Here is a 22,997-nt window from a genome sequence, read left to right as displayed (position 1 = left end):
AACAATTAAGCAGAAATGAGAACAGCAGACCAACCTTATGGTCTGTTCTTCACGCTACAAAAAGTCTATGTACAGTCTACTAAACGTATCTGCAAACCTTATGAAAGTCTCCTGTGAGATTTATTCCTCCCTGCCTAATATTGAACCAGTACTCCTTAAATAATTTACATGAATACAATGAAAGTTTGAGAGTATGTATTTTAAAGAACTGTAAGTTTGCATCGAAGGGGTCTACTGCCAAGAGCAGAAAAAGAGCCACAATACAAAAATACTCTTATTTAATAGGGCCATTTATTTCAACTCAAATATGCATTTAAATCTTTGCCTAGTTAAGCCCTTACCTAGTCACCATACTCTTTAATAGGGGCTCCATGTCCAAAGGAATCCCACGAGCGTGGGAACTGAGGAGGTCTGCCACCCTGTAACTTTGGGCCTTGCCGGTGCCTGGCCCTGGTGTCCCGAAGAGACTTTCCCTGCCATGTGGAACATTTTTGCGGGCGCACTCTGTGGTGGATCCTCCGTTTTCTGACAAACGGAGCGATCGCGCTGCCTCTGTCTGGCCGATGGGGATGGGCTCGTTTCCTCTCCCGGTTCTCACGGAAAAGTGCAGAGAAGGAACGGGCGGTGCCGCTGCCGGCGCGGCCGCGGGAGGGTGCTGCGGACCGGGCGCGGCGGAGGCGCTGCGGCAGAAGATGTCGGCGGGGCGGCGGGGCCGGGCGGCGGCGGCGTGCTGGCTGGCGGCGGTGCTGTGGGGCGGCGCGGGGCTGCCGCCGGCGCAGGGCTACGTGGTGCTCAGCTCGGTGTCCTGGCCGCTGCCCGACGGCGACGGGGCGGCGGGGGACGAGCTGCACAGCTCCTCCACCGAGGAGGCGCTGCCCGCGCTGCTGGAGGAGGCGAGCAGCCTCTGGAAGCAGAGCTACCCGGCCTCGGCGTACCGGGAGGACGGGGAGCTGGGCCCGGGGCCGGCGGCGCGGCGGGCGGTGCAGGGCGCCTCCCCCTCGAGGATGTTCTCCTACCGGCGGGAGAGCGGCCCGGGGCCCGGCCCCGGCAACCCGCCGCTGCCCGAGCGGGAGCCGGAGCGGGCCGCCGCCACCGCCCGCTTCCTCGCCCACCAGAACACCTGGGGCTTCGTGGCTACGCAGGCGGCGCAAGGCAAGGTACCGTGCCACCCCGCGCGGCGCTGCGGCCCCGCCGGCAGCACCCCGGCGCCCTGCGCGGCTGCGGGTGCTCGGGCGCCTGCGGCAGGTGACAACGCGGGGGGCGGCTAACGGCCGCGCGCGGGCAGTGGCTAACGGCCAGCGCGTGAGGGGCGGCTGACGGCCGCGCGCGGGCAGTGGCTAACGGCCAGCGCGCTTGGGGGCGGCTAACGGCCGCTGTCCAAACCCCGGCGCCAAGCGCGTAGCGACCTTCACAGTCGTCCTTCTCTGCCGTCTAGGGAGAGAAACCACGCGTGGAGTGCAGTGAAGGAGGCATGCTGAAGGCAACCGCGCAGGCAGTCGCAGAGAGGACTAACCCGTGAAGCCAGACCTACAGCGCTGTCCTTAGTGGGAGGCTTCCCGCCTCCGCGGGGGGGGGGGGGGGGGGTTAAAGGGCAGGGTTGCAGTTGAACGCTGCATTCAGCACCACTGCAACTAGAAAAGCCGGGTTCAGCTTTCTCATTGTCTTGAAAATACTTGAAATTTAAAAAAACGCAAAAAGTTAGAAGCAAGTTAAACTTCAGCAAGCTTTGGCTGACCAGTGGCTGAGTTAGTGGCAATTTTATTCTGAAATGCAAAGCAACAGGGATAAGAAAAATATCATTAGTTAAGTATTCTCATTTATACACAAGAAGCCTGTAATTCTACCTCATGTTTTCAGAGATACTGTTAAATCATATGATCTTAACTCTTCTGGTTTATGCTTTCACCAGAAACCCGTGGTAGAATTACAGTCTTAATATGGTCTGCAGTTATCTGTCTCTAATTACAACACATAGATAATACAGAAAAATCTGATTCAGAATAAAATTTGGAATTGATGAGTGGAATGTTGCTACTCTGATGAGTTATACTGCCAGTGATCACAGTTCTTTCCAAACATCTGCTGTGAAGTTAACCATGCATGAAAGACTGAGAATATTTAAGCAATTGAAACATGTATTGCACAATTACTGACAGCAACTACTTTTTTACATTGTAAATCGTAATAATACACAAATATTTTTAGTTTCTAAGTCATGGAGTTTCTTTAAAACATTTCTACTAATATGCACAGCAAGGACCACTTATAAGCACTATAAACATTAAAATTTTAATGACATATAAACATTAGAAAGCATGCGGTCCAGGTAATAACATCACCCAGGGTTTTCTTATTAACTGCTCATACTTAATTTGATTTTGTTATGAAGCATTTATCAGTAACATTGAATTAATATATTGACTGATAATTTTACTATTTATCATATAATCGACCTTGAGGAAAGAAATATCTGAAGACATGAAAAAATAATGATTCATTAAGTATCTGTCACTGTGATTTCTAATGGCATGAAAAGCATGGTAACAATATAAATTGTCGCAGAGAATGTTAATGGGTGTCATTACTAGGCAAAGACATTTTTGCATGTGTAACATCCATCGTGTGTATGCAGGTCAATGACTGGGAGTAAACTTTGAAAACTTGGCTCCGCAGCTCCCTCCTCCTACATGGGAGGAAGCTTTGCTGCTGGCTAGTTTGACGTTCAGTTTGACTTTAAGCACAGTTCTAGCTAAAATGTCTTTCCCTATATTTTGGCAAATTGATGCAACCACATTCCAAATCAAGGTTAAAAGGGGAGCCAAAATCAGACTAAAAAGCAGATTGAATCACGTCTAAATTAGAATCTGTATCCTTTTGGGTTTGAGAAAGGGTATCAGCACTGTTTGGGGGTAGACATTTCTTGATGCTGAGAACATTGATTTTAATGCACTTAAACATTTTTAATTTGCTAGTTCCTTTAAGTTCAGTGGAAGAGAAAATCTTTTCTGTAGCATCACAGACAGGACTGGAAAAAGAAATGGAGGAGAGATCTGTTTTCATAGAAGCGTGATAGTGAGATCTGATTTAGAAGATGGTCTGTCTAGTGGTGACAACAGAAAGTGTGAGACAGAAAAAATGGGTTTTGTTGCCCTTTCTGCTAAAGACCTTGAGGAAGTCCCCAACACTGTAAACTGTCTATGTGCAAAGTTGTAAGGCATTGATTATTTGGATTTTCCAGATCCAAGGTATGCCCTATGGGAACTGCCTACTTGTCAGCGATGGTCCCATCAATAACAGCACTGGAATCCCTTTCTTTTATGTGACACCAAAGGATAACACTGTGGCAGATCTACTGAAGAATCCTGTAGCTTCTCTGACCCTGCCAGAGGCGGATGGCAATTTCTGCAGGTAACAGAATTTTGCCTGTGTAGTACTGCCTTTGGTGAGAACAAATACAATCCTCAAGATAAATCTGTGATAGCTTTATGCTAGGTCCCAACCTTCAATGTCCCACTTCTACTCTTGGCTCTCACCATCAGCTACAACCTTTTCTTTAGGTTTATTTTGCAGTAAATTGCCACAGTACATCTTAAAGAAAAGCAGGAGTGTCATTTCAGTGTACTGTAGCATCAAAAGTTGGGGTGGCTTTCAGATTGCCTATTAACAAACCTAAATTTGAGTCTCTTCCTGGAGGTGTCTACATAAAATCTAGGTGTTTGAGATCCCATTATAATCCACAGAGATCTAGTCAATAAGGTCAATAGAGTCTTGACAGCAATTAAGTCATCGTAAAGGAGACACCCTTGGTCTACTAAACAGCTCTTGAGGCCTTGTTTGCATTGACTAGTTCTCTATGAACTTTAATGGGATCCCAAACTACTAGTTCACAAGTTATACACAGGACCATGCCACACAGTTGAATTTCCACCTCTTTCAGAGCATACAATTAAGTATGATATCATCACAGATTTTTAGTGCATTGTATATCATAAACTGTTGTCAAATGATCCCCCCCATAAAGGAAGCCAGGTTTGAGATTTACTGATCTAAAATACAGCTGGCCCTGGGTTTGCCTCTCCAGAGATAGTACTGAGTTCAGTTCTTTCTTCCTAGTAGTGTGCATAATTCTAGATCACTGGTGCTTTACATGTATAAAATGTATGTATGCATGGAAACTCAAAAATGATACAATTCTCCCTCGCATACTTGTCTCCTTGAAAAAGACATATCTGTGCCATATGTTTGTTTACAGTCAAACCATGTGACAAGCTTGGCTGGGTCAGCCTTGTGTGAAGTGTTATTTCCAGAGGCCTCTTTACATGATGAGGTACGTGATGACGCTGAAATTGTGTCAGACAGGACAGATCTTCCAAGGAAGATCTTCCACTGATATTCCAAGGAAATAGAAAAACTGGAAATTACAGGCTGCCTCAAAAAGAAATGATTTTAAAAGAAAAGTTTTTACCCCAAGTTAAGGTGCTCTTTGGGGGAGGAGAGGTTTATCTTAAAAACTAGATTCCAGATTTACCCAATGGGGGATCATCCTGGGCATCATCCTGCCTTTCAAGCCTTCTAGCTGAAAAGAACAGTGGGAGAAAAAACAGTGAATGGCAAATATAAAGCACATTATTGTTTCGCTTGTCTGTATTTGTCTCCAGAATATACAGCCTGTTTTCTTAAGAGTTATATCATAATAAAATTAACTGCTTCTTTATCCTAAGCAGTGATTTCAAGCTGACATCCCATTCCCAAGGAATGGAAGACCACCAGGATATCATGGCTACCTCTTGCAATATCAGATGCCCAGTACATATTTTCCATCACAATGTTTATTAAGGTGCTTCAGCTTTGAATGCTTGAGAAAATCAACATAGTTGTAAAGTTAAAACCAGAATAGTTCTGTTCCTTAAAATTGTTTCATTAATTTATTTTGAATTGATCATTTCAAACTGTGAATAAATGTATCAGCTCTCTCTTAAAAGACTAACAGAACTGATTCCTGCTTTTTCATTCAGTCAAATAACAAGCTGAATATCTAGACCAAGTGCTTAAAAACGTATGTTAAGTCCTGTGTCCTAGCACTTAAGTAGCTGCCCTGTTTTCAGAGGCTCTAGATGCAGAGCAGCTTCCATTGATGATAACTGCTGGTGATGAACACTTCTGAAAATTACACACTCATTTAGGCACCTAAGTGTGGCCTTTCATCCCTGACTTTAAACATCCACTTTTGACAGTCTTTGCCTTTTATGATTTAGCAACAGCAACATCACTGCCTGATTCACCAGTTTGGGAAGTGCTAATTCACCAGTAAAAGAAAATCTATTCAGGATTTATAGAAATATGAAAGTCATATACATCACAACCCTTCAAGAATATTTATTCACTGGCTTCCTCTCAAGCAACCATTAATTTCCAAAATTAACTACTACCCTTTTGTTTAATGTCCCAGAAATTACTGTTTGTACTGCAGCCAGGGCAACCTAAATTCTACCACATGATTCTGTAGTTCTCTCAGCAGCCTGCGACTGAATTATATGGCAAGAAATGCTCTCTGGACACTACTAGTAAACTAAGCCTGTATTTCCATGACAGTTTAGGCCAAATTAGTTACCAGCTGCCGCATCCCCATTCTCCCTCCCTATGACTAGTTGGTCGCAGGGTGTCTCTCTCTCTCTCTCTCTCTCTTACATCAGCTTCCAGGATCTGTGTGACCCAGAATGAAGCATAAATCAGAAGAAAATTAACCAAACAATGTGAATAAAGTTTTCTGCTGGTCCTCCTTCATTTCTTTCTCTCTCCACTCCTGCTCCTGGAGGTGGACCTGCTTTAGCTCAGTAACCCAGCAGAAACCGCTTCCCTTTTTTTTTGCTGGATTAGATCTCTGCTGGGTTAGTACATTGAATCAGCTCACCAAGAGCCAAAGTAGTACAAAGGAGAAGGGAAGGGAGAAGGTGGAGGGGAGTGGGACATTCCCATTTCAGCATGTAACCGTAGCCTAAAAATTGAGGTTACTACTGAATTGAATACAAAGATTAACAGTCTAATCAGTCCTCCTTGAAATATTTATTTTGTTGTTACATTCATTTTGTTTCTCTTTACTTCTAGAGTTCCCATCTGCAACAGAGGATGGTATTAGCACAAAGAACAAGTGATACAGAGAATGGAAAATAGGGGCAGTTGTTGAGCTGCAGTTTGAGTTTTTGATAGGTAGGAAAATGTGGAAAGGTTTTGGGGCTGTCTTGCAATCAGGAACCAGGAAAGATATGAGGACTGGGAGAGCTTCATCTCCCCCCTGTGAGCAGGGTCAGAAATGAATTTACATTTAAACTAGAAGAGAAACCTTGCAAATCTGTACCAGATCCTACTGTTACCCCACAGAGAGGGGTTCTAAGGCCAGTGCAGTGGTCATGAAAATAACCAGCATTTAGGGGTCCTGCTGTCAGTGCTATGGGGTTATCTGTCTCCCAGCACTGTCTGCAGCATTGATTGGGCTGTTGGTAACAGTGTCAGGTTATGAGGTTTGCCACAGGCAAACCAAGCCTCTCTTTCGGATGCTCTCCGTCTGATGAGGTGTTAAGATTGTGCCATGCAAACAGCATGTAACATCCTTAGTGCAACGTTTACGTGGTGGTTTAATTTTCCTATAGCAAATTTCTTTCTCGTTACTCACATTATATGGGGCAAAATCTTAGTCTGAAAGACCTCAGATTCTGCTTGGTATTAAGGCAGTATCTGTGGGGTTTCCTTTTCAAAGGAAAATGTCATTTATAGGTAGTTTTACTACCAGAAGTTCTGTGGTCAAAGGCATCATTAATTGTTTTGACTTCAAAACCAGCTAAATGAATAATGCTCTAGATGAGTAAGTTCATGCCCTTGTATGCCAGCAATGAATTTGGCGCTATAGCTTGTTTTCATGTAGAATTTCATTAGAATTTCATTATGCACCTACTCTGAGTTTTAAGAATCAAAATAAATGTAAAAGCTATTTGATGCAGGTAGTCGATGCTTGTGGGAGTATTTGGCACTCTGCTGAAAATGCTTCTGACCTGTTCTATAGAAAAGAAATCTCTGGCCTTTAGAAAGAAAACATAGCTGACATTTCAATAGTCTTGCATCTAATGAATATCAAGTGACTTGCGTGCTTGCACATCAGTTTGTTATTAAATTTAGTTAGTAGTGAATTTCCTTTATTTTGTTTCAGAACATACTCAAGTTTCAAACCTTGACAATAGATGTTTTCACTTTTGGAGAAGTGAGGAATAGAGCAGTCTTTTTGGTTTTCCAGTGTTAATATTTAATCATCTGGAAAGAAAATTTGAAAAGCCTAAACTAATAACAGAAATAACATTTAATAATGAAAGAAAGAGAGCTATGATGCATCTCAGTAGGCACTAATTGCAAGACATTTTAATGTTGCAGCTATAGTCTGGATTCCTCATCTCTGACCTAGAGATTTCCGTTTCCCAAAGGGAAAAAAGCTGCACTTCTTTTAGAACATTCTCTGATGGTCAGTCTAAAGAAAGCATTAGTTAGTAACTACCAACACTGAATTTTATCGGAAGGCTAATAAATGGATAACAGAGGGGAGAAAAATTAAATGGTTCAAGGCTATAAATAGACAAAGCTGGCAAGTCTATTCCACAGAAAAACTGAAAAGATTGAGTCCTATTCTTACAGATTTCAGAGGGAACAAGACTGAGCCCTACATTAAAGAATAGAGCAGCTATTGTTCTAAATGAATGTCCCAACACACAAGCTGCTCAGATGATCTCTCTTTCCAACTAAGCTCCTGGGCCTGCCTCATTACAGCTGCAGTCTGGAAAACAGGCAATTAATTTTAAACGTGTGTTGTCTCCTTGACATCAGGTTCAGCACCTTCATAGAGACCAAATGCAGCTTTCTTAGAGAAGTAACAATTAAACGGATGCTGCAAACTGATTTTCACACAAGGGAAAAAGAAAAGCAACACTCTTTGGGATTAATCCATAGGTTTGTTTTCCTTGGCTATTTATTTGGAGGATGGTGTTTCCAGTCTGCACTGCAGACTGTGGTATTTTGAGTGATCCACATTCCCCTACTGTTTGTGACCTGTATCTGGGATGGCAAAGCTGCTTCCTTCAGAGCCATTTTACCTACGTGTTCCATCCGCTGCTTCAGCAGCTGGTAAAACTGACAGATAAAACTGCCTGGGTCACAGACATAACTTTTAAGATGCCAGCAGGCCATCCGAAATTTATCTACCCCTGTGATTATATAGTCACTGTCCGTTAATACAAGGATGAATATGACAAATAAATTTGGCATTACACCTTTGAGCAAAGAAAAACTACACATGCAGAAGAGAAATGCATCTGCTAGAGAAGAGCCTGTGCTGAAATCCTGACATCCAAACATCTCTCAATTTTTGAGAAGTTGAGGCCAACCTCCTAGTTCTGTGGCACAGACACATCTCTAGTTCTGGCATTTATACTGGCCCTCTTTAGTCATATGCAAATGATTATGTCAGTAGCTGTTCCTGAAAAACCTGTATTTAAAAATTCAGGAAAATACCAAATTAGAAAGTTAAATATGAAACCTACTATCATCATGGCCCAATGCACACAATATAGCTCTAAATTACTGTTTTGTTTTTTTCTGTATTCTTAAATGACCAACTTTACAAAATCCCTGTCTGGTACACTAGTACGTGTTCATCTGTCTGCTTTGACTGAAATAATTGATGCTATGATTCTTTTTTTTCCCCATGAATTGTCTATTGTTAAACTATATAAAACTTTCCTGGTTTAGACATATATATAGTTCAGCCAAAGAAATGGGTTGTTATTGTCAGCAAAGACAGACAAACAAACTGACTTCACTTAAATTATAAAGAAAAAAAACATTCTAGGAAGGATTATCTTCTAGGAACAGTGACATGATTTAAAACATTAAAATAGGTATGCTCTGCATACAGAATCACTTATATGCAAAAAAGCCATTTTAACAGTATTCATTACTACCAAGCATCACTTTAGATTCAGAATGGAAGACTGCACTTCTGAAAGCAAAGATGACTTTTAACTAACTTTGCTGGATCTCAAACATGACTGATAAAGAAAGTTATTCTTGTCAAAAATAAGAGCAAGGCGGGGCAAAATTGCGCAGCCATATCCACCTGAAGGCCAGCAACAGCTTTTCTGATTATGAAATGGCTTTCAGCAGGGATTTTGTTTGACATTCATGCCATGCAGATTAGTAACACTAATACATTGTTTCTACTTCAAAGCCTTCATTAGTTAATGATGAGCGAATGGAATGTAAAAGGAGGATAATTTCTGCTTTTCAAAATATACAATCAAAATTATATACACGTTACAATGATTTTTCCAGGACATTTCATTTCCTCTATTTCTTTCTGTAGGTTTTAGGGAAAAAAAAGGATGATGTGTCATATATTTTCAAGCTAACAAACAACTCTGAGTCTTCACCTCATGCCCAGTTTTGGGCTAGGCAAACAGGAACTCTGCATGGGCCATCAGACTGCTTACCTCACCTCCGTAGAAGGTGACAGGGATCAGCTGTTCCAGCAGCAAGTGCATCCTGAACAGCCAGTCCCCACCTCCTAATTGCATGGCTTTGTGTGGCTGCTGCTACCACTGAAGGAGAGATTAGGGTGTGTGGAGCAAAATCCGTCATTGCCCTTACTTATGCCACACACAAGGTGCATGCTCTGCAACAGCAGGAGTAGGAAACTGGTCTCTAGGTCTTTTGGCTCTCTGGCGTAGTCCTCTCTCCCTTTCTGCAATAGGGGAAAGCTCTTTCCCAACTTCTTTTTCCTTCCCTTCTGTCCAAGTAGAGTAGGGTAAAAGTAGTGCTTTCTCACAGGACAGGGAGAACTGCGTTCAGGGGAGATGGGGAGGATTTAGGAATCCTGAAGGGGAGGAAGGAAGCTCCTGTCTCCCCAGGGGAGCGGAGATGGATGGCAACTCCACAGTGGCAAAAGTAGGTTGGTGAAGAAGAAAAAGAGATTCCTACCCACAGGCCCCTGCATCCTCCCACAATCCCTGGAACATTACTGATCCCTCCCACCTTCTTCCTACTGATTCCTTCTTGGAAACACTTGACTCTCCTTCCCAAATGCCTCCTACACTCCTACTTTGCCTTCACTGCAGTGCCACCTCACTAGTGGACTGCAGAGGCTGAGAATGGAAATAATACCTAAGAATACTCTTGGTCAGAAAGCAGGAGACAGAGCATCGGTCAAAGCAGGGATCTCAACTGTGAAAGAGAATCCTAAATCCCAGCATCATCACCTTGTGTGCCAGTATGGCCATATCAGCCTTAGCCATAGTTTCACAAGATCTGGACCTGGCTAGTTTTCATTTGAAAATCCTCTAATTAAAATCCAAGAGATGGCTAGTGTAGTAAATATTTTAATGAGTAGGTGGCACTCTTTACTCTGAACCACTTTTGGACCATGACCCAGAAGGGGCAGAAGTGGAACATAGTGAAATAAGTGGGAGATGTTCATCAGCAATGTGCTTCATTGCATTGCATCGTTGTTGGGAAACATATTTAACTTGGTCACAGACTTCTCCATAAGCTCAGAAAAGCTGACACCTTTGTAAGAGATTGCTTTCTATAGGCCATTAAATGAGACTGAACACAGCTCATTCTCTAATCTCACGTACTCAAAACAGACAACTGCCCGGACAGAGTCAAATGCTGCATACATAGTTTGCTCACTGTAAGCAGAGGAACAGAGACAATCAATTCTTCCTTGTCCTCAAATCAGATGAATAATTAAGATAATCTCTCTTAATGCATTATGTTCTTATAAAATGCATAAACTGAATTGTCTTCCATTTTAATCTGTCTTCCTTTAATTTCTTCCACAAGGTGAGCATATTTTACATAAGCATAAATAAGTAAATGTGTTCTCTATTGATTTGTCTCCTTCCACAGTTTCCTGCTTTCTGTTCCCCTCAGTTTATATTTTATCATAGCCTTCATGAATTCCTCTCCAGTAATACCAAGGACCTGATTCTCAGCACTGGTAAAGACAGAGCCTAAGAAGCCATCTAGGGTTTCCCCGTTACAGAGACTGTATAATCAGCATGCTATCTCTTCCCATTAATTCTGCTTCCCTCAATCCCCAGTCAGTAATGCACAAATGTTACATAAAGCCACTTCTACGTACCTAGTTGTTCTTGTGCCAACAAAGATAAAAGGGACCCAAGGACTGAGAGCTGAATAAGTATTTATTTATACAGAAGGCAAGAAGTAACTGGTGAATGCGTGACTAGACCTCTGCAGATTTATCCCTAGTATCTAGTTTTCATCTTTAGTAAAAATAGGAGATGTAATCCTGGTTATATCCCTTTATTCCTAGGAAACAAAGCCTGCACTTACACAAATTACACCAGTAACACCACTGAAAATTCACAATAGAGTTAGAAGTGGTAGCTATAAATTTAGTGATTTTTAATGGTTTAGAAAGTGTAAAAATAATTACACATTATTAGGGAAATACTATGCCAAAAGTGATGCAGAAACAGATTTGCTTCAGAACATGAACAACTCCTTTGATAAAGAAAATACTAATGTCAATGTAAGACTAGAGTACAAGGTTACTATTCTGAAATAGAAAACCTATGATAAGAGGCAGTGCTAAAAACAAAGCTAAGAAAGTAATAACATAGCATACTAAATTCAAATGTATCATTGTCCCTGTTCAGCTCTTCCAAAAACTTTGTCAAACATAATTGTAACAAATAATTTGTTTGTCTCGTTTCCCTGAAAGTTAAACTTCTGACCCTCCAGAATATTATTCCAATGTGCAACATTCAGTTTAAATAACTTTTACTAGGAATGATAGTATTTTGCTTTTGTATGTCAATTAATGCAACACACAAGGTCTGGAGGAACGAATGTAGAGAAAGCTGAAAATAAAAGAAGTCGGGAAAAGACAGAGATGGAAACATTCCAGATACAGGTGTACAGTATATGGGTTCTGTTGTCAGCCAAATATGCAGAGAGCAGTTTTTCCTGTAAATCAGTGAAGAATCAAAGTCATACCTGACCCTCCAATCTTAGGCAAAAAGCAAAAACCTCTCAGTGATTTCAGTAAGGAAGATAGGATTCATTGCTTAACGACAGCAACATCATGTCTGTTGCCTACTCAAAACTGGCAAGTACACTTTTAGAATAAATGAATACTTACAGAAGAAATTAAATAATTGTAAATTTTGTAATTTGAGAAGGTATCAGGCCAAAATCTCTCACTGCTCATCATCACACCCAAATTTATCACCTTGATCCATTCTATGAGCGGTAGACATCCTTCACTAACAATCCCTTTATAATTCCTATCTGAAAATAATTAACAACATCTAACCTAGGAGCTATACCAAACAAAAGCGCTTTCAACTATTCCTGTTTTTCCCAGCTGTTCTGTTGCTTTACAGTACTATTAGGCTCCATTGGAAAGGGCTCCAGGCGTGCAGGTATGTGGTTTAAATTAGTTTAAATTAAATTTCTAAAGTGAAAATTTGCTTGTGAGAAGTCCCTTCCATTTATTTTTAAGAATTACAAATTAAATATATACATATATGTAAAATGTGTTGCTACAATACAAAGATTAAGCACAAAATGTAACAGTAGATCAGGAAATCCCTTCAAATGGACTTTATGACTTTTCTATACAGGGCCAATTGTGTACAGGAGTGTGAATTTACACTGGCCTAGATGCTAGACATTCAGGCCCTGATCTCCCACTCTATAAGTGGGATTCATTCCTCCTTCATATTTCTTTCTTCAACTGTGTACACTGTATTCATCTACGCTGTAGGTGAGCTGACTCCCACTTAAAGTGCTCTTCTGTGAGACAGCTTATCCCACTTCCAAAGTGGAGTAAATTATTGTAAACAATTAACGAAAGGGGCAATTCTGCCCCTCCTCTCCATCTTTACTCAGGCTGTGTGCTGCTGCCCCTTTCTTTGCATGAACTCTGGGAATTAAACTCACACAAAACTGTTTCCTTTTTTAAAAAAACTTGGTTAGTTTTCTGCCACAGAGGCACTCCAAAGAGTTACCATGCAGCCTGAGAAGTGCCAGACCTACCATGAGGGAGAGAGAGGGAATGCAGTTGGTAGGGGAAAAGTGAGGTGAGAGGGAAAAGCAGATCTGAACCTTTTGGTGGCAACTACCTGTTAAATCAGTTCAGCTGTAACCTGAAATATCATAAAGTACAGCTTTATAGTTAGCGTAATCTGGTCTTAAACTGCAGGCTGTTCCCAGCTGCACATACCCATTTCCTCCTTTGTTTCAGTTATAATGACTGATATTTATATTTATATTTGGTGGGTTAGGTTCCCAGTGGATCACACACACTGAATGGCCACACAACATCAAAAGCCAATGCAGAAGAAACAACATGAACTATGGCTAATGTTGGGGCAAAAAAAGCCAGAATGGAGCTGCACTGTTTAGGGACAGTACAGTCTTAGATCACCTTAAGCCAGTTGTGAGACTGCATCTCCAGCACGCGGTATGAGTTAGTGTAGAGGCTCTACAGTGTGCCAAGGTGACAACATAGACAAGTTCATACTCTGAATATACACTGATAAAATTAAATCCAGAGTTGGTGCATGGAATGCAGATTTTCAGGTACTTAGACCACCATTCATTTATTAGTTCATATTTCAAAAAATATACTGGAAAAAATCTTGAGCATTATTTATTAATGTGAATAGAAAGCTTGAGCTGGATCCTTGGCTGCTGTCCTTCTTTCCATGCAGAAAGTGAGGTAGAGGAAAAAGAGTATGAGTGGGGTTTGTCCAGACATCATCAAGCTGAACAACTTCAGAGAACTGCTCCGAACTGATCAGGATGCTGAAAAAAACATCCCAGAAATGATGTGACTGCAAATGGCTCTTTGGAGCACAGGCTACAAACTGTGCCAAGTGCTTACTGGGCATAGCTGAGTATCAGCCTGTTATATTTTCTGGCATATTTCTGCTCATGGTCCTATGTATAAAAGCAGACACTTTATCCAGTAAACTACGCAGTCTTTCATAACCATCTGTGGGGAATCTGCAGGTGCTAAATTAGCTGCAGGAGAATGCCCATGTGCTTCCTGCATGCAACAGACACGCATTGAGAATCATAGGGAAAAAAGGCATTGCAGATTGCATATACAGTGAAGGCTAAAGGGTTAAAGCCAAGATCTTTAAGTAAAATTGCACACAGATTAGATTTAATTTACTGTGCTTTGGTGCTTCAGATTAAAGCACAGAGAACAAGAAATGCAATCTTCGTTTCCTAATGTGATTCTTTGAGCTTATGTTCTTACGTGGGACACAGTCCTGTGAGATACTTGGGGGTGGTGCAGCACTTCACAGGATCAGGCCTTTACGGTGATTTCCTGCAAGTTTTTTGCTATTGGTCAAGTTATGTATAGTGTATGTCAGAGTCAGCAGCTGCCCCATAGCTATTCATGGGAGTTATTTAAATACTATTATTGTGTAGGAAGATCCAACAAGCAACTAATACCTTTCTATTCTCGGTTTGAAGGATGGAGATATTTCAAGGATCTTTTTTAACAGATTTTATGCGTCTCTTCTGTTTGCAAAAAGAATCTGATATAAAGCAATCAGCAGGGTACAAGTAAACAGGGATTGAGTCTGCAGGAGGCACTAGGAAAAGACCTTGTATTTTATACCCACATATATACATATGCACACTTATTTTTTAGGCTTAGATCCAAACTAACCATTTCACTAACACTCTTCAGAATCCTGACTACATACTCCGATCTAGTTTTAAAGAATATAAATGAAGATTAAACAAATCTCTACAACAGAGGTCTACTTTAGGTGAGTATTCCTTCAGTAGCCCCACTGAATGTTATTGCTGAGTGTAGAAAAGACCTGAAAGGTCTGACAAAATATTGCAGCTATATATATATGTGAGAATCAGTTCACATTCATATTTCTCAAAGGCTCATAACAAAAAAAGCAAGCTATTATACATGAGCATTTTTCTTTGTGCGCAGAAAAAATGTAATTGATCCTGAGGATCCAAGATGCACCAGACTGACTCTCACAGGACAGATGGTCATGGTGCCTCTGGAGGAAATGGAATTTGCCAAGCAAGCAATGTTTTCTAGGTCTGTATGTAATATGCATATAGTATAACACAACATGCTGTTTTGAGACAAATATATAGACATGGCCATTTGGGACTGAAAATCTGAGAAGTAATGAACCTGGCCTTCATTTGGAGGCCACAAAAGTAATTCGACTCCTGTGTTTCTTACAATGATACGCAGAGCTTTAGAGCCTCCTTTTAACTTTTGGGGTAATGAAATATGGAAATACAATTAGTAAATATTAGACTCCAATAGTACATGTGGTTTATAATCTGGGGATTAGGAAACTATTTCACACGGCTTTGAGGAGAGATTCCTAACTACAAGGTTTATTTGTTCAGTGTGGCACTACCTTTAATAATTCTCCCCCACTTTAGAACAAGATAGTGCTTTTAAGCCACAGCCTATTAAGATACAGTGACGAACTTTGCTGCTTTCAGGCATCAGGCTCACACCTTTTTGTGGAGTGGAGTCCCACAATGGTCGTCCATGATGCCCACTGAGCCTAATTGCCTATGTCAAGTACAACAAAATTATGGGTCATCTGCTTCCCATCTTCTGGAAATTCTTTGCAGGCTGAAAAGGAACAATTTGTCCCATGCTTCCAAGAGCTGCAGTTCTTCACACTTTCAAATGAGCTACACTGGAGAAAAAATGAGCATGCTTAGAGTCTTGCTCTTACTGTTTTTTACTTACTTATAGACCAAACAACATCAGCCTTTGGAGACGAAGTTCTGCAAGGGAGTAGGGTGGTGTTCCTTGGCCGCCTTAGTAGTATTTCTTGCCAGATTGAGGTATGGAGCATTATAAACTTTGTTATAAGAAAGGAAAAAAAAAGATGAATGGTGGTGATTCTCACATCTCAGGTTTCAGTCTGGCTGAGTGCACTAGACTGTAGAAAAAAAAGCGGACTATGCATATGCTTTGGCACATCTTCTTTTCTTTTTTTTTTTTTTTGTCTTTCCAGGCACCCAGTGATAAGAAAGTGGCCTCGTAACTATGAGTGGTTCTTCATGAAAATGAACATTGAGCACATTTGGCTTCAAAGCTGGAATGGAGAAGTTTCTACCATTACAGTAGAAGAGTATTTAAAAGCAATTCCAAGTATAGCATGATTAAATGGGCTTTGAAATACAGGTCTTCTGAGTTTCCTTTCCAAACACTTTTAAAATTTCATGCTGGATGTTTTCTTTACAGTGATTCTTTTTTTCAAAAGTGTTCAAAATAGCCCTGTCTTGTATGGAACAGAGTGAAAATAAATCAACACACACTTTGAAATTATAAAGGAGAGGTGAATAGTAACCCTAACCTGCAAAGTACAAATGCATCATTTCAAACAGGCAATATATCATCTTGAACATCACTTAAAAACATTCTGTATCTGTTTGTTTTGACTTTTATTGCTGCACACCCACATGGAAATTATAGTGCGTGCTAAATATAATGTTCTGATTTACAGAAAAGCGAATTGCCTATTCAAAACATTCTGTGTATTGTGGAAGTATTGCTGCTTGGTCTCTCGTGTTTTGTAGGCATTCTAAGCTAAATCTAATAGCTACAACTTTAGATATCTAAGTTAAAAAATATTTTAATAAAGGTGTCCTCATTTGCTAACTTATATTTTCTACATGTATTTTTCCCTAATTATCTAATTGGCTATTTAATTTGAAAATTGAGTAGCAAGGCTGGTGGTAGAACACAGCCTCCCATCATTCACTTAGTAGCAAAAATGCGAGCAGTTAGAACAACACAACGTCAGTAGAGCTTGTCTCCTGCTGATGCAAAGCTGGTTAAACATGTTAAGGGCCAAACAACAAATCAGCCCCACAAGGATTATCCCAATACAGGTATAAACATTCCTGTAAAAAAAAATTAAGTAAATGTTCTCAGCTAGCCTGTTGTAGATTATGAGACAGGAAAAGTATTTTTAATAGTCTATAGTTCCAAATTTTTTACATCCCATCTCCAGCTACTGTTTTATTTTTAACTCATTTGTGCAACTGACTTTTGTAAAGCATCACTAACTCATTTAAGGGGTGGAACCAGTCCCTTAACTCTGTTTTCTCATCAAGCTTAAAAGGGTTCCTTCCTGAATTTATTTTTTAAAGAGGCCGAATGATAGTTAGATATTTCAGTCCATGAAAAACTCACTTTCTTAGTGTGGACAGCGCAAACTTCATTACGAACACATTATGTATTGGCATTTTTCACTATAATATTAAAATTGTTCAAAGGTCTTCAGCCCTTTCTCTAGATGGTAAACTTATTCTGTAGCTTCTAAGGGTATCACAGTTAAAAAAGGTCCCATGGCTTAACTGGCTAATTCATTATACAGTTTGTAAATTATACAGTTGTCCTCCCTGTAACATTAAAAACAAGATAAATTTAGGTGGGTTTTATGCGCCTGGAAGGGAATGCACAAGTCTTTCAGTATCCCTGGGAGGGAACCAGAGCTCTTGATAGTAACCCATGCCAAGGTAGGCCCGAGGAAGAGCATGGGTGTCTCCGCTAGCAACCTGAGCTTTTACAAGTTAAACTTCGGACAAGTTAAGCTCAGGGCACTGTGACCAGCTGGAAGCCAAGTAAGCGTAGCTGAGCTTATTTTGGTTCATGCATTAAGACAGGGCATCATTCTCTGAGCCGAGCTAGACAACATGCTGTTTTAACTACTAGGGGCCACTTAGACCTTGGGTGATCTCAAGGCTCCAGGCATTGCTACCATTACTAATATTCTATAAGAACTGGAGAAAAATTGGCAGGGGGGCAATCTTTGTTTGGACACTTGCTAAGCATATTTTTTCTTGTCTCACTTCCAGCCTGTTAACAGTGCTGATCTTTTGCAGAGGTAATTATGCAAAAAGAGGAAGTGTCCTGCCTGAATGTGTTTCCTTTTTTTTTCTTGTCAGATCAAGAGCATTTTTGCATATGAGTTTGCTCCCAAATCTTGTAGTACTGAAGCAAAAGAGCTGATCCTATATAGCTTTATAGAATACCATTAAGTGAAATCCTCCTGGATTCATATTATTTTACCATGGAGATCTTTATCCACGGTGGATTTGATTCTATCCCCCTTAAGATTAATGGGACTTTTTAAAGAGTGTTCAATAGTACTAGACCCAACAAGAGAATCTCCACAGGTCTGAAGTACAAATTTATGTGCAACTTTAATTACTTGTTATCCTAGTTCACTATTATTCCCAGAGAAACCTGAAATGCTTATATTCTCCTTCTCACACACACACAAACACGCTTAATGTTTAAACAAGCTAAGGAAGAGAATAAAAATTTTAGAAATGTTCTTATTACTATACTCTCATTTTCACTTACATACTCGGATAGCCTGATAACAGTGATATGGCCCTACCAGGTAGTATCCGTTACTTATTAACACTCTTGCCTTAAAGTACTAAGGGATAGTATCAACGATATTTAGTAGAGCTTTAACCTTTTAAAAAGTCAATGTGCACTAAGAAAAGTCTTGAATTTACAATATGCTATTTGCTATCAGCTCTCTGCCTGCATGGTTAGATTAATTGGAGTAGTTACTATATTATAAAGTGACACATCAATAGACAAGCTCTGCTATATGGACAAGCCTTGAGACTCTTGACAGAACCTCAAAACATGAAATAGCAGGGGCATGTAAAGTGACAAAGAGGGTTTTGTAAAGAAATGTCATCTTAAATCACCTGTTCTCATTTCATGCTTCTTTCTCCCAAAAAATAGTTTCCATGAAAGCTCCTGAAAGCCTGTAAAAATTCATCAAAAATATGCTCTGCAGGGTTTGAATGGAATTTTCTGCAGCAAAAAAAGGAGAGGAGATAGCTACTAGTTTGTTTAATTGGACTTTACATTGTTAATTATATATTACTTACAGTTTTTCTTTAAACTGACAAATGTCTCAAGTGATACTGGTCATCACATGGAAGTGATGTTTGTTAAAGCTTTTAATCCAAAGATTATCATTAAGATCTATAATAAATCATATTTTCTTGAGACTGTAATGGGTCTGATCTTGCTTTAGTTCAAGTCAATAGCAAAATTCTTATTTATTTGTTGTGCTTTAATTATTAGATCAAATAGACATTTTATGAAAGGCTTTGTAAGCCTTTTTGAATTTATAAAGCATTGCAACTAGCTGATTTTTATTTTCATGTATTCTGTATTTTAGCTATTTATTTCTGTAGCTTCCCCAAAAAACCTTGTCATGCAACATATAATAGCTAAAACTTGAACTGTAGTTTTGCAATATTTAAGGGATGCATTTAGTCATGTCTGTATATTTGCTGAAAAGAGGAAGACAAAGTTCCTATACTTGAGTTCTAACTTTTAGCTAATTTGTGCAAATGTAATGCATGCACAGTATTTAAGTACAGCTAGTTTTAACTGCTGTTCTTATTTAACCAAAGAATGCTCCATTTCTAATGAAATTTTCATCACTTAAGTGGATGAAATTCACTACGTCTTGTTTCTGGATGTGTACTGCAATTTGCAATGTATTTTGACTTCTGAAGATATTGAATGTTGTTAACAAAATGTCTGTCAAGCACAAAAATGCAAATAAAATAAATTTCAGAGGTGAAACTGCAGTTAGAACATTCTTAAGTCTTCAGTAAAGTGCTAGCCAGAGCAACTGACCTTTTGTTGACAGCCATTATGATTTCTATCGGATCTGAACATCTGCTTTTTTTCTGTTTTCTTGAACCAAGCTGATTTCTTTCAAGGGACTTTTGGGAATTGAGACTCAGATCTGTCTTAGCATAGCCTAGCTTTTCTCTAGGGCAGAAAAGTCTAGCCAAGCACCTTTTATCCTTCTTTCGTCTTCTCATTTCTATCAGCTCTGCTTTCAAGGTAGCAGTTAATTGTCATTCTTAGTAAAGTTTGCTATTCCTTTCTGCACACGGAGATTGAGCACTCACCTATCAGGTCTGCATTAATGGTATTTTGGAAGTTTCCTCAGTGCTATTTCTTCCCTTACTAGCCTTGTTCTTGTACGTTCCTGTTACACCTTGTTCTTTACTGTCTGCTTTCCTCTGGCAGTTTTTCCCAAGCTAAGGTCATTAATTTATCTTCTCATTTTTTCTTTCCTGCCATCTCCTTTCAACAAAATTCAAGTTTTCCCTCTAAAATTCCCACTCCTTATTCAAAAAAGTTATAGGAAACAGTCTCTGTTTCCTATTTATGCTGTACATTCTTTGTCTTGTCATTTGCTTCATTCTCTGTGAAGACTGTGGCAATAGTATTTCTTAACCTGTATAATCATAGTCAATACCATTTTCCTATTGTCAGTGTTTCCATATTCTTAAAAGAACATTTCCTGCAGTTGTTCTTTTCATTTTCACTGACTATAATGAACACTCTGTACTCTTTCTAGTTTATCGTATTTCTGGAGTGATTTCAGTTTCAATGCTGATGTCTATTCTGCTTTCACTAAGTGTTTTTCACTTTCTTTTCAAAAAATTCTCATTTGAACTACATTTTTGGACTCCCTAAAAATACCATCACTTTTCTTGATTGTCTTTTTACCAAACACTGAATTCTTGTTTATTCTGAATTTTCTGTCATGTGCTGTCCTTAACAATGTTTATCTTTTACCTGCCTTTATTGCTAACTGCATTCATCATCTCCCATCTAACATCCTCCGGCTCCTCTGTTGCCTTATCCTCTTTTCCATACTTTTTTTCTTAACTCTAGTTTTGCTGTGTTTTTTTCTTCAGCTTCTGATTCCTGCTCCACAGCTCCTTACACACTACTTTCCCCATTTCACAAATCTCAGTCTTGGCTGTCTTCTTGATTTTGCTGCTTTGATCTTGTTCTCACAATGCTCAGTGCCTTTGGATAGAGTCCTAAAACTACATTGCCAAGTGTTTTAGGAGAATGCTAAAGAGTTACTTTAAAGAATAACTTCGGGTTTGAAAATCTTTTGAAAATTTATTTCAGCACCAACTCTAGATCAGAACTTTTAACACATTGGCCTTGATGCTGATACAGAATAGAGTAGTTCTGCTGCTAAAGAGTTAACCAAGCCCCAGGCTTTTGTAAGATGGAGGCCAGCCACACCTTTAGAAAGTGTTCAAACCCTACTAGAATCCATGTGGGCATCAGCAGCCACAACATACAGTCATGACTAGGAAGAAAAGGGGAAGCCTTGTTTGACAACATATGTAACAATGTAAGATCACACAATGACTGTTGACTTTTTAAAAAGAAATGATAGTGTTCAACACCATTCGAAAAGGACTGGTGAGAACAAGAGATCAATTTTGCAAGCTAGAAAAATATGCAGATGCCTTTTATGCAAAAATAGATAGCCTTTAAATACATGTTTATGCAAGAAGAGGTAAACATCTTTTTTTTTTCTTTAATGTAAAACTAATCCATAAAACTATCATCTTTATTCAGTACTTTTATCTCTATTTCAATACATTTTTCTTAAGTTTATAGGGTACTGACTTTCTTCACATTTGTCACCCTTCTTGCATGAGCTTCCTTCAGTATAATAGCACAAGTACCTTTCTTATTTGAACTTTTAGCTTCAGTGATTTGGGTTTTTTTCCTGCTCTGCTATAGATCATGCTCTATTTCTGGACAGCTTCTGACCATACCTTCTTCCCATTCATCCTCACTTCCTGTACTCGCAGTCTGCCTTCCATTTGGGAGAACACTTATTTTACCCTTGAATGTGGGTGAGGAGTGCTCTGGAGGGTGGAGTAGATGACTAATTCAATTTATGCATGTGTCACTGGGCAAGTTGACAGACTGGACTTAAAATAGTTATCTATTGCTGGGGTTAAAGTAAAAACAGCATTGATGGGCTTGTTTGTATGGGAGGCAGGTATACAGAAAACTACAGTGGAAATAATCAGCATGCTAGATACTTTACATTAATTCCCTGTGTGGCCACTGTTCGCATGCAGAGAGTTGGCTTATTGCACTTTCAAAGTAATTAAGTCACATCATGCAAAGACATGCTTGCTACACAGAGAAAAACATCATCATGGGTTCTTAGCGCACAACAGCCACCGGTCCCACTAAGCCCTTGCTCATCCAAATTGCACAGATCTCCCTGCGCTGAGCAGCTTTGCACAGTCATTGTTTTCTACACTGTCTAAAATGCCTCCTAGCTCTTCTGTCTAGGCCTAACCTTTGGCATGGGTGCTAAGGTCTTGATGGGGCACCTCGATGCAGAAGCATGCACCCAAGCCCTGGCTGCGCATCCAGAGGGCTCCACCGAGGGGGGTCAAACATGCCCATCCCAGGCAGAAAGAGTGCAAAGTGTACAAAGCGAGCCGGCCTGCAGACCCGAGCAAACAGCCTCCCTGGGATCCAGGCAGTTGGGACCGCAGAGGGGAGCAGAAAACCACCCCCAGCAGACCCGCTTCCCGGAGGAAAGGCCCTGCAGCCTGCCGGCGCTGCCCGTGTGGGCTGGCCGGCCCGACGCGGGCAGCACGGCGATGTGCTGCCACCTGCGCGGCCGTTTAGCGCGGCCGTTGGCGCGGGGGCGGGGAGAGGGGCGGTGGCGCCCTACAGCGCGCGGCCGCAGCAACGGCCGCTCCCCCGCCCCCCGCGCGCGCGCGCTCGCGGGGCGGGGCGGGGCCGAGGCGGGAGGGGAAGGGGCGCCCCTCCCGTCATCCCCTCGGCGGGCGCCCCTCCCCCTCCCTCTCCCCTGGCGCGGGGGGACCGTTGGGCGGCGCGGCGCCCCGCGCGCGCTCCCGTGGCGACCAGCCGGCGTCTGGCGGGGCGGGCGGGCCGGCGGCAGGCCGGCCTCCCCCTCGCCATTAGCTGCGCCCGCGCCGCGGCTCCGCCCGGGGCGGGGAGGAGGCGGGAGGGGGCTACCTGCGCGGCGGCGGGGCTGGGCGAGGGGCAG

At 41.0% G+C, this 22,997-nt stretch overlaps 1 protein-coding gene across 2 annotated transcripts; it reads left to right on the top strand.

Annotated features, from left to right (window-relative positions):
* The first annotated feature begins 630 nt into the window (after positions 1-630).
* CREG2 (cellular repressor of E1A stimulated genes 2) lies at positions 631-19,700 on the top strand. 2 transcript variants are annotated; one of them, XM_067294700.1, is made up of 4 exons: positions 631-1,157; positions 3,239-3,408; positions 15,035-15,148; positions 16,098-19,700. In XM_067294700.1, exons 1-4 carry the CDS (start codon positions 693-695, stop codon positions 16,243-16,245), a joined length of 897 nt encoding a protein of 298 aa, XP_067150801.1. In that variant the 5' UTR covers positions 631-692; the 3' UTR covers positions 16,246-19,700. The 2 variants fall into 2 exon arrangements, with proteins under 2 accessions (XP_067150801.1, XP_067150805.1); XM_067294704.1 differs by lacking the exons at positions 15,035-15,148; positions 16,098-19,700 and adding an exon at positions 4,725-4,917.
* The last annotated feature ends 3,297 nt before the right edge of the window (positions 19,701-22,997 follow it).

This window comes from Apteryx mantelli, chromosome 1 (genome assembly GCF_036417845.1).
Source record: "Apteryx mantelli isolate bAptMan1 chromosome 1, bAptMan1.hap1, whole genome shotgun sequence".
NCBI lineage: Eukaryota > Metazoa > Chordata > Aves > Apterygiformes > Apterygidae > Apteryx > Apteryx mantelli.
Note: the sequence above shows the minus strand (reverse complement) of the source record. Positions and strands in the feature narration are given on the sequence as shown.